This window comes from Lissotriton helveticus, chromosome 9 (assembly GCF_964261635.1).
Source record: "Lissotriton helveticus chromosome 9, aLisHel1.1, whole genome shotgun sequence".
In the NCBI taxonomy this organism is placed as follows: domain Eukaryota; kingdom Metazoa; phylum Chordata; class Amphibia; order Caudata; family Salamandridae; genus Lissotriton; species Lissotriton helveticus.
The window spans coordinates 587,187,239-587,200,496 of record NC_136070.1 but is presented as its reverse complement, the minus strand read 5'-3'; the positions used below and the strand labels follow the sequence as shown (position 1 = coordinate 587,200,496).

The following is a 13,258-nucleotide window of genomic DNA, read 5'->3' as shown; positions in this document are numbered from 1 at the left end:
TTGGGAGGTGCAGTGAAATAGTTGGTGAAGATTTCTTTGCTGCCGGCGTTGATGCCATCTGAAAAAGATTTGCTCTTGGTGTTCCGTATATGTGGACAGCAGCATCTTCGGACGGATTTGAAGATGTCTTTATCTGTGGTGTCGAGTTTTTCTCCATTTGTGCCCCAGTGCCTTATAGTGGCAGTTCGTCAGTCTGTGTTCCTCTGTACCAAGCTGGCCCTTTAATAAGACTCCAGCATTTGGGTTGAACTTGAGGGGCCAGTGTCAGTGCATGTGGTAATCCAGCGGTTTAGGTTTCTTGATGACTTTCGGCAAGTTGCCAGTGTTCTTGGGCCCAGGAAGAGAGAGAGCAGAAGCCCAACTCCTCTTCTGTGATGCTTTTGCAGCGGAAGCGTGCTGGTCTGGTGGTGGTAGGTCTGTGGTAGTGCGGAATGGGTATGCTGAATCGGATATGGGTCTGCTCTGTCCAGGTCATAGTTGGCCGATGTTGCTAACTGAAGAAAATCTGGTCCAATAGGTGTTAGGTGGTGTGGGTATCTTCAGTAACTTGCTGGGTGACGCTGAAGTTTCCAAGGTTTTCTAGAAGGGCAGTAGACTTTGGGTCAGACACACATGCAGTGTCTGTTCTTCAGTTCTGTGAGCATGTCAAGGAATGAGAGGGTGTTATCCCGAAAAACGGTCCCTGGATGCTTGTTTCCAGTCCAGGGACGACCTGGCTTGCCAGTCCAGGCTCGACTGGTCCCATGAGGCACAGGGTCAAGACTGATTTACATATAGCTACTTGTGAACTGGGGTGGCCAAGTGACCTAAAGAACGATGATGGATTCAACCCACATCTGACTGGGGGAAAGTGTCAGAAAAGTTTCAGTGCTACGTCCATAATCTCCTTGTGTTTGCATTGTCATTTACGATGCCAAGAGCTCACTCTCACAAACGCTAGACCTATTGCATTGCAAATGCTTGTGATACTTTGTCCTCCAGTTTATATGCTATGCTCTGCGAAATGTGCATTAACACACTGAGCTATCAACATAACATACTCAAATTTGACCCATAGCTCCTGCAAAAAATATTGTAAGCAAGCAAGCCAATGATATGGAATGTATACAGTATATACATTTACTGTTTATGCATCTTTCGATAAGACACCATAAAATAGAACGACTGGGCGATCTCTTTACAAATATTTGTACAGCGCATATCGAGGTGTATGACATTACAACATTCATTCAGAGTTTAAGTGCCCTGACGGGGTTGCACAGCACTCATTATAATGTGTTGGTTTGATTGACATGTATGACAAAACAACTGAGTAAAGGCTAGTTGCTTTATTCAGCTACGAGCCACCGATACACGAGGAGGAGATGAGATCTAGGCATTAGATCACTGATCTTTGGTTAAAACATTACTAATCTCGGTTTTCCAGCTTTGCCACAACGTGTGACCCAGGGCAAACACTCTAATCTCCCCTGGACTCAATAACTCAGCTAAGAGCAAGACTGCGCTGGCTGGGGAGAGGTAGTGGGGGATGGGGGAGGGTGGGCCTTGGTTGGACGCTATTTGCGCGTGCACGGTGGGGGGTTACAAATCTTTACAGGTCATGTCTAAACAGAAGCCAATACTCTGGTTAAGTGAAGGGAAGGAGGGGCTAGGGGCATGTTGTCCTAGCCTTCTCTAGTCCATCCCCTTGATCTGGTCATTTTTGATTCCCCATCCCAGTGCATTATGGGAATGGACATCGGTGAGCATGCCAAACATATGGAAGTGTATCTATAATGCCGCCTTATCAAACATGTCTGACCTCCTGTTTGGAATCCTGGGATATACCAATGGGCGTTACCAATGAGAATTTGCATACTCACAACTTTTTCCTGGAAAATTTTGCAATGCAATAGGTCTCGCATTGAGCTATTGGCATTGTAAATGATAATGCCTTTTATTTCTGTGTATACAAAAACTGCAAGTAGTGCGTAAACACAGATTGCAGGTTTTATAAACACAAATAAAAGGCACCGTCATTTACAATGAAAACAGCTCAAACTGTTGCAAATGCAAGAGGTTTGTGGCACCTGCCCTTTAGCTTTCAACATCTGCAGATAAAAATCAGGTGCTGCGAAAGCTTTAAAAGTAAACAAAAAGATAACTTTTTTGTTTATTTTTTTAATCAATTGCGGCACCCACACTTTAGCTTAAGTTGTTTAAAGCTAAAGTGCGTGGGTGGAACCACTGAATATATATATATATATATATATATATATATATATATATATATATATATATATATATATATATCTTGTACCAAAATGCCCAAAGCATTAGAAGGGAACGCGACTGTGCTTTGGCCATCCGGCAGTGAGAAATGCAGGCTGCAGTTTGGCTCCGTATGTTTCCTGTTGCCGACGCGTTTCAAGGTACTGAGCCTCTTCTTCATGGGCTGCTTGGGAAGACAGGCTGGGGCTGCGCACTCAAATCCATTTCCGCCGTTTTTTTCTCATGTTCGCCCCCAAAGGGCGTGTGCATATCAGCAGTTCATTAATGCATGATGGGTATTAGAGTCCTTAAGTGCGAGTGCACCCAGCATGTGTTTTCCAATTTTAAAAGCATTGTTTTTAAACCTATAGTAGGTGTCAGAGTCTCGCTGCAGCCTTAATTAGCATATAAAGCACAGTGCTAATCAGGTCTCGAAAAGTTCGTTACCATAAGCCTCTGTCAACTGGGATTTGCTTGTTTCCAGCTAACGATGGTTCTCCTCCTCACGGCAGGGCGGCCGTGTGTGAAATCTTGTACCAAAATGCCCAAAGCATTAGAAGGGAACGCGACTGTGCTTTGGCCATCCGGCAGTGAGAAATGCAGGCTGCAGTTTGGCGCCGTATGTTTCCTGTTGCCGACGCGTTTCAAGGTACTGAGCCTCTTCTTCATGGGCTGCTTGGGAAGACAGGCTGGGGCTGCGCACTCAAATCCATTTCCGCCGTTTTTTTCTCATGTTCGCCCCCAAAGGGCGTGTGCATATCAGCAGTTCATTAATGCATGATGGGTATTAGAGTCCTTAAGTGCGAGTGCACCCAGCATGTGTTTTCCAATTTTAAAAGCATTGTTTTTAAACCTATAGTAGGTGTCAGAGTCTCGCTGCAGCCTTAATTAGCATATAAAGCACAGTGCTAATCAGGTCTCGAAAAGTTCGTTACCATAAGCCTCTGTCAACTGGGATTTGCTTGTTTCCAGCTAACGATGGTTCTCCTCCTCACGGCAGGGCGGCCGTGTGTGAAATCTTGTACCAAAATGCCCAAAGCATTAGAAGGGAACGCGACTGTGCTTTGGCCATCCGGCAGTGAGAAATGCAGGCTGCAGTTTGGCTCCGTATGTTTCCTGTTGCCGACGCGTTTCAAGGTACTGAGCCTCTTCTTCATGGGCTGCTTGGGAAGACAGGCTGGGGCTGCGCACTCAAATCCATTTCGGCCGTTTTTTTCTCATGTTCGCCCCCAAAGGGCGTGTGCATATCAGCAGTTCATTAATGCATGATGGGTATTAGAGTCCTTAAGTGCGAGTGCACCCAGCATGTGTTTTCCAATTTTAAAAGCATTGTTTTTAAACCTATAGTAGGTGTCAGAGTCTCGCTGCAGCCTTAATTAGCATATAAAGCACAGTGCTAATCAGGTCTCGAAAAGTTCGTTACCATAAGCCTCTGTCAACTGGGATTTGCTTGTTTCCAGCTAACGATGGTTCTCCTCCTCACGGCAGGGCGGCCGTGTGTGAAATCTTGTACCAAAATGCCCAAAGCATTAGAAGGGAACGCGACTGTGCTTTGGCCATCCGGCAGTGAGAAATGCAGGCTGCAGTTTGGCTCCGTATGTTTCCTGTTGCCGACGCGTTTCAAGGTACTGAGCCTCTTCTTCATGGGCTGCTTGGGAAGACAGGCTGGGGCTGCGCACTCAAATCCATTTCGGCCGTTTTTTTCTCATGTTCGCCCCCAAAGGGCGTGTGCATATCAGCAGTTCATTAATGCATGATGGGTATTAGAGTCCTTAAGTGCGAGTGCACCCAGCATGTGTTTTCCAATTTTAAAAGCATTGTTTTTAAACCTATAGTAGGTGTCAGAGTCTCGCTGCAGCCTTAATTAGCATATAAAGCACAGTGCTAATCAGGTCTCGAAAAGTTCGTTACCATAAGCCTCTGTCAACTGGGATTTGCTTGTTTCCAGCTAACGATGGTTCTCCTCCTCACGGCAGGGCGGCCGTGTGTGAAATCTTGTACCAAAATGCCCAAAGCATTAGAAGGGAACGCGACTGTGCTTTGGCCATCCGGCAGTGAGAAATGCAGGCTGCAGTTTGGCTCCGTATGTTTCCTGTTGCCGACGCGTTTCAAGGTACTGAGCCTCTTCTTCATGGGCTGCTTGGGAAGACAGGCTGGGGCTGCGCACTCAAATCCATTTCCGCCGTTTTTTTCTCATGTTCGCCCCCAAAGGGCGTGTGCATATCAGCAGTTCATTAATGCATGATGGGTATTAGAGTCCTTAAGTGCGAGTGCACCCAGCATGTGTTTTCCAATTTTAAAAGCATTGTTTTTAAACCTATAGTAGGTGTCAGAGTCTCGCTGCAGCCTTAATTAGCATATAAAGCACAGTGCTAATCAGGTCTCGAAAAGTTCGTTACCATAAGCCTCTGTCAACTGGGATTTGCTTGTTTCCAGCTAACGATGGTTCTCCTCCTCACGGCAGGGCGGCCGTGTGTGAAATCTTGTACCAAAATGCCCAAAGCATTAGAAGGGAACGCGACTGTGCTTTGGCCATCCGGCAGTGAGAAATGCAGGCTGCAGTTTGGCTCCGTATGTTTCCTGTTGCCGACGCGTTTCAAGGTACTGAGCCTCTTCTTCATGGGCTGCTTGGGAAGACAGGCTGGGGCTGCGCACTCAAATCCATTTCCGCCGTTTTTTTCTCATGTTCGCCCCCAAAGGGCGTGTGCATATCAGCAGTTCATTAATGCATGATGGGTATTAGAGTCCTTAAGTGCGAGTGCACCCAGCATGTGTTTTCCAATTTTAAAAGCATTGTTTTTAAACCTATAGTAGGTGTCAGAGTCTCGCTGCAGCCTTAATTAGCATATAAAGCACAGTGCTAATCAGGTCTCGAAAAGTTCGTTACCATAAGCCTCTGTCAACTGGGATTTGCTTGTTTCCAGCTAACGATGGTTCTCCTCCTCACGGCAGGGCGGCCGTGTGTGAAATCTTGTACCAAAATGCCCAAAGCATTAGAAGGGAACGCGACTGTGCTTTGGCCATCCGGCAGTGAGAAATGCAGGCTGCAGTTTGGCTCCGTATGTTTCCTGTTGCCGACGCGTTTCAAGGTACTGAGCCTCTTCTTCATGGGCTGCTTGGGAAGACAGGCTGGGGCTGCGCACTCAAATCCATTTCCGCCGTTTTTTTCTCATGTTCGCCCCCAAAGGGCGTGTGCATATCAGCAGTTCATTAATGCATGATGGGTATTAGAGTCCTTAAGTGCGAGTGCACCCAGCATGTGTTTTCCAATTTTAAAAGCATTGTTTTTAAACCTATAGTAGGTGTCAGAGTCTCGCTGCAGCCTTAATTAGCATATAAAGCACAGTGCTAATCAGGTCTCGAAAAGTTCGTTACCATAAGCCTCTGTCAACTGGGATTTGCTTGTTTCCAGCTAACGATGGTTCTCCTCCTCACGGCAGGGCGGCCGTGTGTGAAATCTTGTACCAAAATGCCCAAAGCATTAGAAGGGAACGCGACTGACATCGGTGAGCATGCCAAACATATGGAAGTGTATCTATAATGCCGCCTTATCAAACATGTCTGACCTCCTGTTTGGAATCCTGGGATATACCAATGGGCGTTACCAATGAGAATTTGCATACTCACAACTTTTTCCTGGAAAATTTTGCAATGCAATAGGTCTCGCATTGAGCTATTGGCATTGTAAATGATAATGCCTTTTATTTCTGTGTATACAAAAACTGCAAGTAGTGCGTAAACACAGATTGCAGGTTTTATAAACACAAATAAAAGGCACCGTCATTTACAATGAAAACAGCTCAAACTGTTGCAAATGCAAGAGGTTTGTGGCACCTGCCCTTTAGCTTTCAACATCTGCAGATAAAAATCAGGTGCTGCGAAAGCTTTAAAAGTAAACAAAAAGATAACTTTTTTCCCCCTTTTGTTTATTTTTTTACCTTTTGTTTATTTTTTTAATCAATTGCGGCACCCACACTTTAGCTTAAGTTGTTTAAAGCTAAAGTGCGTGGGTGGAACCACTGAATATATATATATATATATATATATATATATATATATTTTTTTTTTTTTTTTTAAACAAACAGAAAAATAACGAAATGCGGCTGTGTTCGGCAACAAATAAAAGAAAAGCGCCCCTGCCATTATACATGAAGAAGCATGCCACACTAGATAAATGAAAGTAAAAAAAAATACGCTCTGAGGGAGAGCTGTCCTGTCTGCAACAGCAGGCAAGACAAAGCTATTTAAGAAAATAGGGCTCAGAGACTGTAATTAAAGACTACCAAGTAACAACACATGTAACAGGGGGTGTCCTCATTGGAGGTTACAAGAAGAGGAAAGGCATTACTAAGGACAGACTACTAAGCCTATTGACCAATGAAAAGCCACCATTTACAAGGGACAGGAAGGAGCCAATTAAAAAGGTGGGCAGAAAGTGGGTGGAGCGGCATGCCCTTATCCTGAATACAGAATGTCTCGAAGAGACAGCGCAAGCGCTGCCTAGGCGAGACCTAAAGATATATACCCTATATGCTTGCTGACAGCTGCTCGTGCTCACCTACAGGGCATTTACTCACATACAAAAGAGCACACTTGAGTGCTTCTAGTATACTAAATCCCATAATATACCTTCTCCTCTGCATGAGCTACACCTATGAGGCCCACCTGGGTGTGTGCATTCTACAGCTGGAAGCTCTCCCTACACCTCGAGATGCACTCGGACCTGCACACTGCACTCCTAGGTTTCCTCCCCTCCTCCCCCCCCCCCCAGCACACACTTTCCACACCAAGCTGATGCAACCCATGTGCTTGCACAATCCACTGCTAGTCTCAATGGATTCTTAGGTGCCCCACTCCTCTTTTTATGCCCACACTGCCTGCAGGTGACTCCTAACTTTTATTATATATCAGTAGTTACTCTTCCTTTGCTGATGGATTCTATGAGTGCACTCACCTGTGAATGCACTCCTCAGCCACACATCCACCCTCCCCTTGCTAGGTAAAATACAATCCTAACCATTCTCTCTCAATACAATGTATGCCCTTCACCCCGAGTAGTCCCCCTGCATGCACACTGGATCTCTAGATGTAAACATTGTGTGTATATGGGTTTGTGCAAGTACAACTCAAATGCGTGCTGCCTCCCCATTCATGCACAGTGTGCCTTTCTGTGAGAGGTGGGTAAGCCATAGGAAGCTCGAGCCAGATGGCAGGCTCAGCTCAAGACCCTCGAGCCAACTATCATGTTGCTTCTGTCTTCCTCTGTCGTTCTACCCTCATGCACAAAGAGTTTAAGGCAAAATATTAACAATGGAGGTAAAAAGAAGAGACAAATAAATACCAATTTAGCGGCTGATTTGTGCAAAGTGAAACCAGCGGATTAATCCTGGCTTGCATCTTAACGGAATTGTGTGATCTACTGCAAATATTTTATTGCCCCGATCCTCCTCTTTCTGCATTAAAAACGCCCTCAAATCTGGGAGTGCCAAATACAAGCTGTTCAAAAATGTACTGTGGTTAATTTGACAGACTGTACTATTGCTCAGTCTATGAGAATCTAGACACACGACAACAGACTTGCCTCTAAATTCACTAAGAGCATTGTAACTAGGGCGAAGGCAGGAGTTGTTCTAAGTTAATGGTTAACAAGCATTGGCAAAGCCAATAGGTCTCGCCCTTGAAAGAGCCATTAGCATTGCCAATATGTTTTAATCATGATGTACATCAGCTTGGCAGCTGTTCGGCATGGCTAAAAGTTATTAGCGTAAAGGAGAGTGGAGTGTCGTAAAGTAGAGGGTTGTGGAGCAGAGTTGTGAGTTATGGAGTAAAGTAGGGAGGAGTAGAGTGGAGTAGAGTGACATGGAGTGGAGTCGCATAGTATTGTGGAGTGTCATGGAGGGAGCAGTGTCGTAGAATGGAAGGGCACAGAGTGGAGTACAGTGTCAGAGTTGAGGGGTGTAGAGCAGAGTGGAGTGGTGTTCAGTGGAGTGGCGTAGAGGGTGGTGAGTGGAATAAAAGAAGGTAGATTGTAATAGAGTGGAGTGGCATAAGATGGCGTGGAGTAGAGTGAAGTGGAATGGAGAGCTTCTGGGCAGAATGGAGCATGGTAGAGTGGCATAGAGAAGTGGTACAGAGTGGAATGGGTCAGATTGTACTGGATTGGCTTAGACAGAAGTGGAGTGCAGTGGCGAAGAGTGCAGTGGTACAGAGCAGCATGTTGTACATTGCAGTGGTGTAGAGTGGCTTACAGTGCAGTGGGATACTGTGTAGAGGCCTGGAGTACAGTGTTGCAGAGAAGTGCAGCGGCGTAGCGTGTACTGGTTTCGAGTAAAGTGGATTAGAGTGCATTGGCATAGAGAAGAGTGGTGTAGAGAGCAGCGGCATACAGAGGAATAGATCGGAGTGGAATACAGTGGTGTAGAGTGCAGTGGCATAGAGTAGAGTGCAGTGCAGATTAGAGTGAGTTGGCATAGAGTGCAATGGCGAAGAGTAGAGTGCAGTGCCGCAGAGTGGAGTGATGCAGAGGAGAGTGGCGTAGAGTGCATTGGCACAGAGAAGAGTGGTGCAGAGTAGACTGCAGTGGCGTAAAATGTAGTGGAATCGATTTTGGTGGCAGACAGTGCAGTGTTGCAGAGTAGACTGTTGTAGAGTGCAGTTGTATATAGTAGAGTGGCATACAATACAGCTCTGCCAAGTATCAGGCGTTAGACAAGCGCATTTCAGTGCGGTGGACGCATTACAGCGCATTTCAGTGCGGTGGACGCATTACCGCACTGAAATGCGAAGTCATACATAACAGGCACAGCCCCTCACCTGACTTGCTTTGAAGTCGCAGTAGTGCTGGTAATGCTGACTAAAATAAAGGAGTGGCAGTGCACTGCTTCAGACAGGCGTGGAGGCTGGCTAGTTGCAGCTAATTCACTGGCTGCCACATTGTATTAATAAAGGGAGAAGATTGCGACCGCACAGCATTCATTCTGACGTCAGGAGGCACTGAGGCAGTGTCCAATAGGCACGTGCGGCAGGACGTCACTTGTGGGAAGCCTGCTTGGCTAAGAGTGCGGAAATTCATGGCAGCGCGCTGTAAATTAATATCAATGACCGCTGCCACCACCGGGCTCAACCCAACGGGCCCCGGCAGCCGCTGGAGCCTACACTGTGCAGCTCAGCTTTTCCTGCTGCTGAGCCTTTGTGAGTGAGTCTGAGCTTGGGCGGTCGACGCGTGTTTGCCGAGGGAGTGACAGGCTGGGACCTTAAGGATAAAGGCGGCTGGCCTGACGGGCCTGTAAACCCAAATTGCCATGGCTCACAAGGAAGTGTCAGTTAAACAGTGTGTGCCAGAGTTTTAAAATGTTCATCTACAAAAAATGTGCTTTTAACTTAAGCGCGTAGCGCGAGATCATCAGCTGCCTGCTGCCAGTCGGTGTAGTTCTGCCCTGGTCACTGAGGCTGTTGGCAGGCGGCCGGACCAGGACTTTAAATGTGTGCCCGAGCTGTCTGTCAGGTTGTCTTGGCCAAATTCAGTGCTGGGTATGTGCCATCTGCAGCCTCTAAGTTGCATCATGGATGATCAGGAATTCGCCCTGAGCGTATCACTGCCCTTTCACCTCAAGGTAAACTGGCTCCCACTCATAGCCACCTATAATGTTTTGCATTGTATTTCTACTAACGGGATGTACCGTTTAAAAATGGAAATATCAGTTGTTTGCAAATTGTGACCTAAAATGGCCTTTTAACAAAAAAGTGCAAAATATGGAATAGTGAAAGATCTAACACAGATCTATCCTTTCACTAGAAACGGCCACAAAAACTCAGTAGTTTGTCATCCATCCCCACCCCGTGCTATCAGGGATTATAACTTGTAACTTACAAGAATACAAGCGTCCCCACCACACCCACACTCTTTACTTTCTTGTCCATGCCATGGCTGTTCTGCAGTGAGCTTGGGGCTCTGGTAGCTCAGACTGATGACAGCACTCTCATAATTCCTATAAAACTGTTCTCACCTTCCCAGAATCTGGTCTTTCTTACATGTCTGGTGCTTTATAGCAATTCTAATATCTTCTTACAATTTCACGTTGGGTGTAATTTCTTATATTTAGGTTTCCCCTTATTCATTGCATGATTTTGCTCATGAGAAAGTGTCACTCAGTCATTCTAATGGCACTCATAATTACACTGAAAATGTCACATCGCAATTTGAAACCTTGGCATCTATGAGAATGTACTGATGGTGAGTGCAGGAGAGTAGAATTGTGCAGATTACAGTGGCATGGAGTACAATGGTGCAGAGTAGAACAGAGTAGCATAGAGTACAATAGTGTAGAGGCGTAGAGTATTGCACAGAAGAGTATAGTGGCGTAGCCTGCAGTGGATGGATGCAGAGGGCAGTGGCATAGAGTGCATTATTTTTTAGTATAGTGGTGTAGAGTGTGTTGTCATTTAGTGCAGTGTCTAGAGTAGACTGCAGTGGTGAAGATTGGTACAGAGTAGATAAGAGGGGCGCAGAGTAGAGTTGTGCAGTGTAGATTCTAGTGGCATAGAGTGGAGAGGCGCAGAGTAGAGTGAAGTGGCGTAGATTGGAATGGTGCACGGTAGAGTGGAGCGGTGCAGAGTAGAGTGGAGTGGCATAGTGTGCACAGTAAAATAGTGTAGCATAGAGTGCATTGGTGTAGAGTGCAGATCAGAGTAGTATAGAGTGTAGTGGTGTAATGTAGCGAGCATTGGTGTAGAGAGCATTGACAGAGTGATGCATTGTAGAAAGGCATAGACTGAGGCGCAGAGTGAAATGGTGCAGTGTAGAGTGCAGTGGGGTAATGTGGAGTGTGCATGGTGTGGTAGCGAGCTGCCATTACCATCAACACACCCTCAATTTAAAATGATTACATTTACTAATAAAAGAACAGCGAACAAACTATGTGTGTAAATGTCACAAAAATCAATATTTGATAGTATTAAAATATTTCTTTCCACCACACTTCAGAATTACCTGAAGTAGCCAGCATGACCAGGGCCGGACTGGGAACCAAAACCTGGCAAAGTGCTCGGCCGGCCCCCCCTCCCCACTGGGGGGGTTGGAGGTGCCACCGAGCGCTTTGCTAGGGCCGGTTTTCGGCCGATTTAGTTGCAGGGCCGATTTTGCAGCTATGCTGCAAAAACGGCCCTGTAAAAATCGGTCCCCAGGGGCTCAAAACCGGCCCCCCACCCTTGCGGCGCACCGGGGGATTGCCCGGTGCCCGCTATGGCCAGTCCGGGCCTGAGCATGACTGTCACAAATTCGCTCACTTTGAAGTGAGAGAAAGAAAAGTAGGCACCAAGCTCCCTCGGACGAAAAAGGGCTGACATTTGACTTCCGTCTTTGAACGTACAGCAAATGTGAGAAAATAACAAAATTTAAAATCCTGTTTAAATAAAGTGAGCACTCAGAAGGATACTGTAAATAAGTTTTGGTCAAGGGAAGGGACGAACTCAAGCTAAAACAAAAAAAGCCAGGAAACAGAAAATGTGAGTTGCACGCCAACAAAAACAATGGCAAGCAACAGGTGGAATGCATTCCCAGGGAAGCTTTCTATATGTCCCCAATATGACGTTAACAAACTAGACAACTGCGCTGTCTGATAAACTACAAGTTTTAATAAGCAACTCTCAGTACAGTGATGTAAAGTAAAACATTGTCGCAGCGTCCAAATGTTAAATATATTTGTTAACATTTCAAAGAGACTATTCCATTTTACGTGTGGTGCGTTGCATGAAAACATTTTCGGACTGGGCTCCTACACGTCCTTTTAGAGCCAAACGGAACCGTTGGCTCGGCTAGACCCAGTAATTTGTTGGCTTGCCCACCACTTCTATTTTCTGCCTCCTCTCGTGCATGCATGTGCTGCCCGCCTACGTGTCTCCCACCCTGAGCACACGTACTGTACCACTGTATGTCGCCTCCCCTGAGGGTGCACGATGCATCCAAAGACCTCCGCACGCATGCCTTGTGCACCTCAAGTGTTCCCTTTCCTAGCACAGTGCAACCATAAAAGTTGCGTCCCCTGTGCATGCACTGATCGTTAAATGTGACATCTTCTGTGCATGCACACTCGCCTAACGATGGCGCTACTCTTGAGCAGTGCACCCTACTCAGTGCATGGCCACCACCGAATTCTCCATTCAATCACCGTGCAAAAATAGCGCGTTGATGCCTGCGAGAGGATGCACATGGAACATCCCTGGCTCCTTCCTCACCTGCGTGCCCTGGTAGATATCCTGGGACTCATCGGAGATGCTGCTGCCACTGCTACTACCCAACTGCTCCATCAGCCCTCACAAAAATTAGTGCACAAATTGTCGGAGAGAAACCGGTCACACACCCATCTACAAGAGAAGCTTGCACCAAGTTGCACGAAGCTTAAGTTGACTAGCGCTCACTTATCTGTTTAAATCCCCTCCGGCCCAACCCTCGTCTTACGTCACAGAGACATGAAAAGGCTCCCGGCGGACCGTGGACGGCCATTTCTTTATTAGCATTCCTCGTACAATAAAGTTGAAGCGAGGAGTGAACACAGTAAAATACATTGTAATATTGCTGTGTAGATACCGAGCATTTTGAAAATAATTCTGACGAGAAAAAATTGCTAAAAAAAACTAATATCAAGCTACTTTTTTTTAAATTAAAAAAAGCGCAAACGAATAATAAAATAACCTATACATCTAAAGTGTACTTCAATTATACGTTTGGTCCTTAAGAGCATTGGTTTCTTTGATGCTTAAGACCTTTTGCTGTTTTGTAGCCTTTACAAGATGGCGTTAGTTTTAACGAACTTGGAATGGTGGCGCGCGATACCCTAATCACGCCAGCCGCCCCCTACTCCTCCCCTAGGCGTGGCCTCGTTGGGGCTCAACCCCGCCCACTACCGTGCTTCCAGTTTCAATTTATTGTAAATCAGGGTACTGCAGAGAAGAGACCGAAGCGGCTGGTCAAAGAAGTCACGTGATCGGAATTCCCGCGCCCCTGTAGCGC

General features: G+C 46.2%; 1 protein-coding gene across 1 annotated transcript in view; it reads right to left on the bottom strand.

Annotated features, from left to right (window-relative positions):
* BATF2 (basic leucine zipper ATF-like transcription factor 2) overlaps positions 1-12,676 on the bottom strand; it is a 60,244-nt gene extending 47,568 nt beyond the window's left edge. Inside the window, exon 1 of the mRNA XM_078660566.1 lies at positions 12,484-12,676. Coding sequence (XP_078516692.1) covers positions 12,484-12,555 — 72 coding nt within the window. The 5' untranslated portion in view covers positions 12,556-12,676. The remainder of the gene's footprint in view (positions 1-12,483) is intronic.
* Between the last annotated feature and the right edge of the window lie 582 nt (positions 12,677-13,258).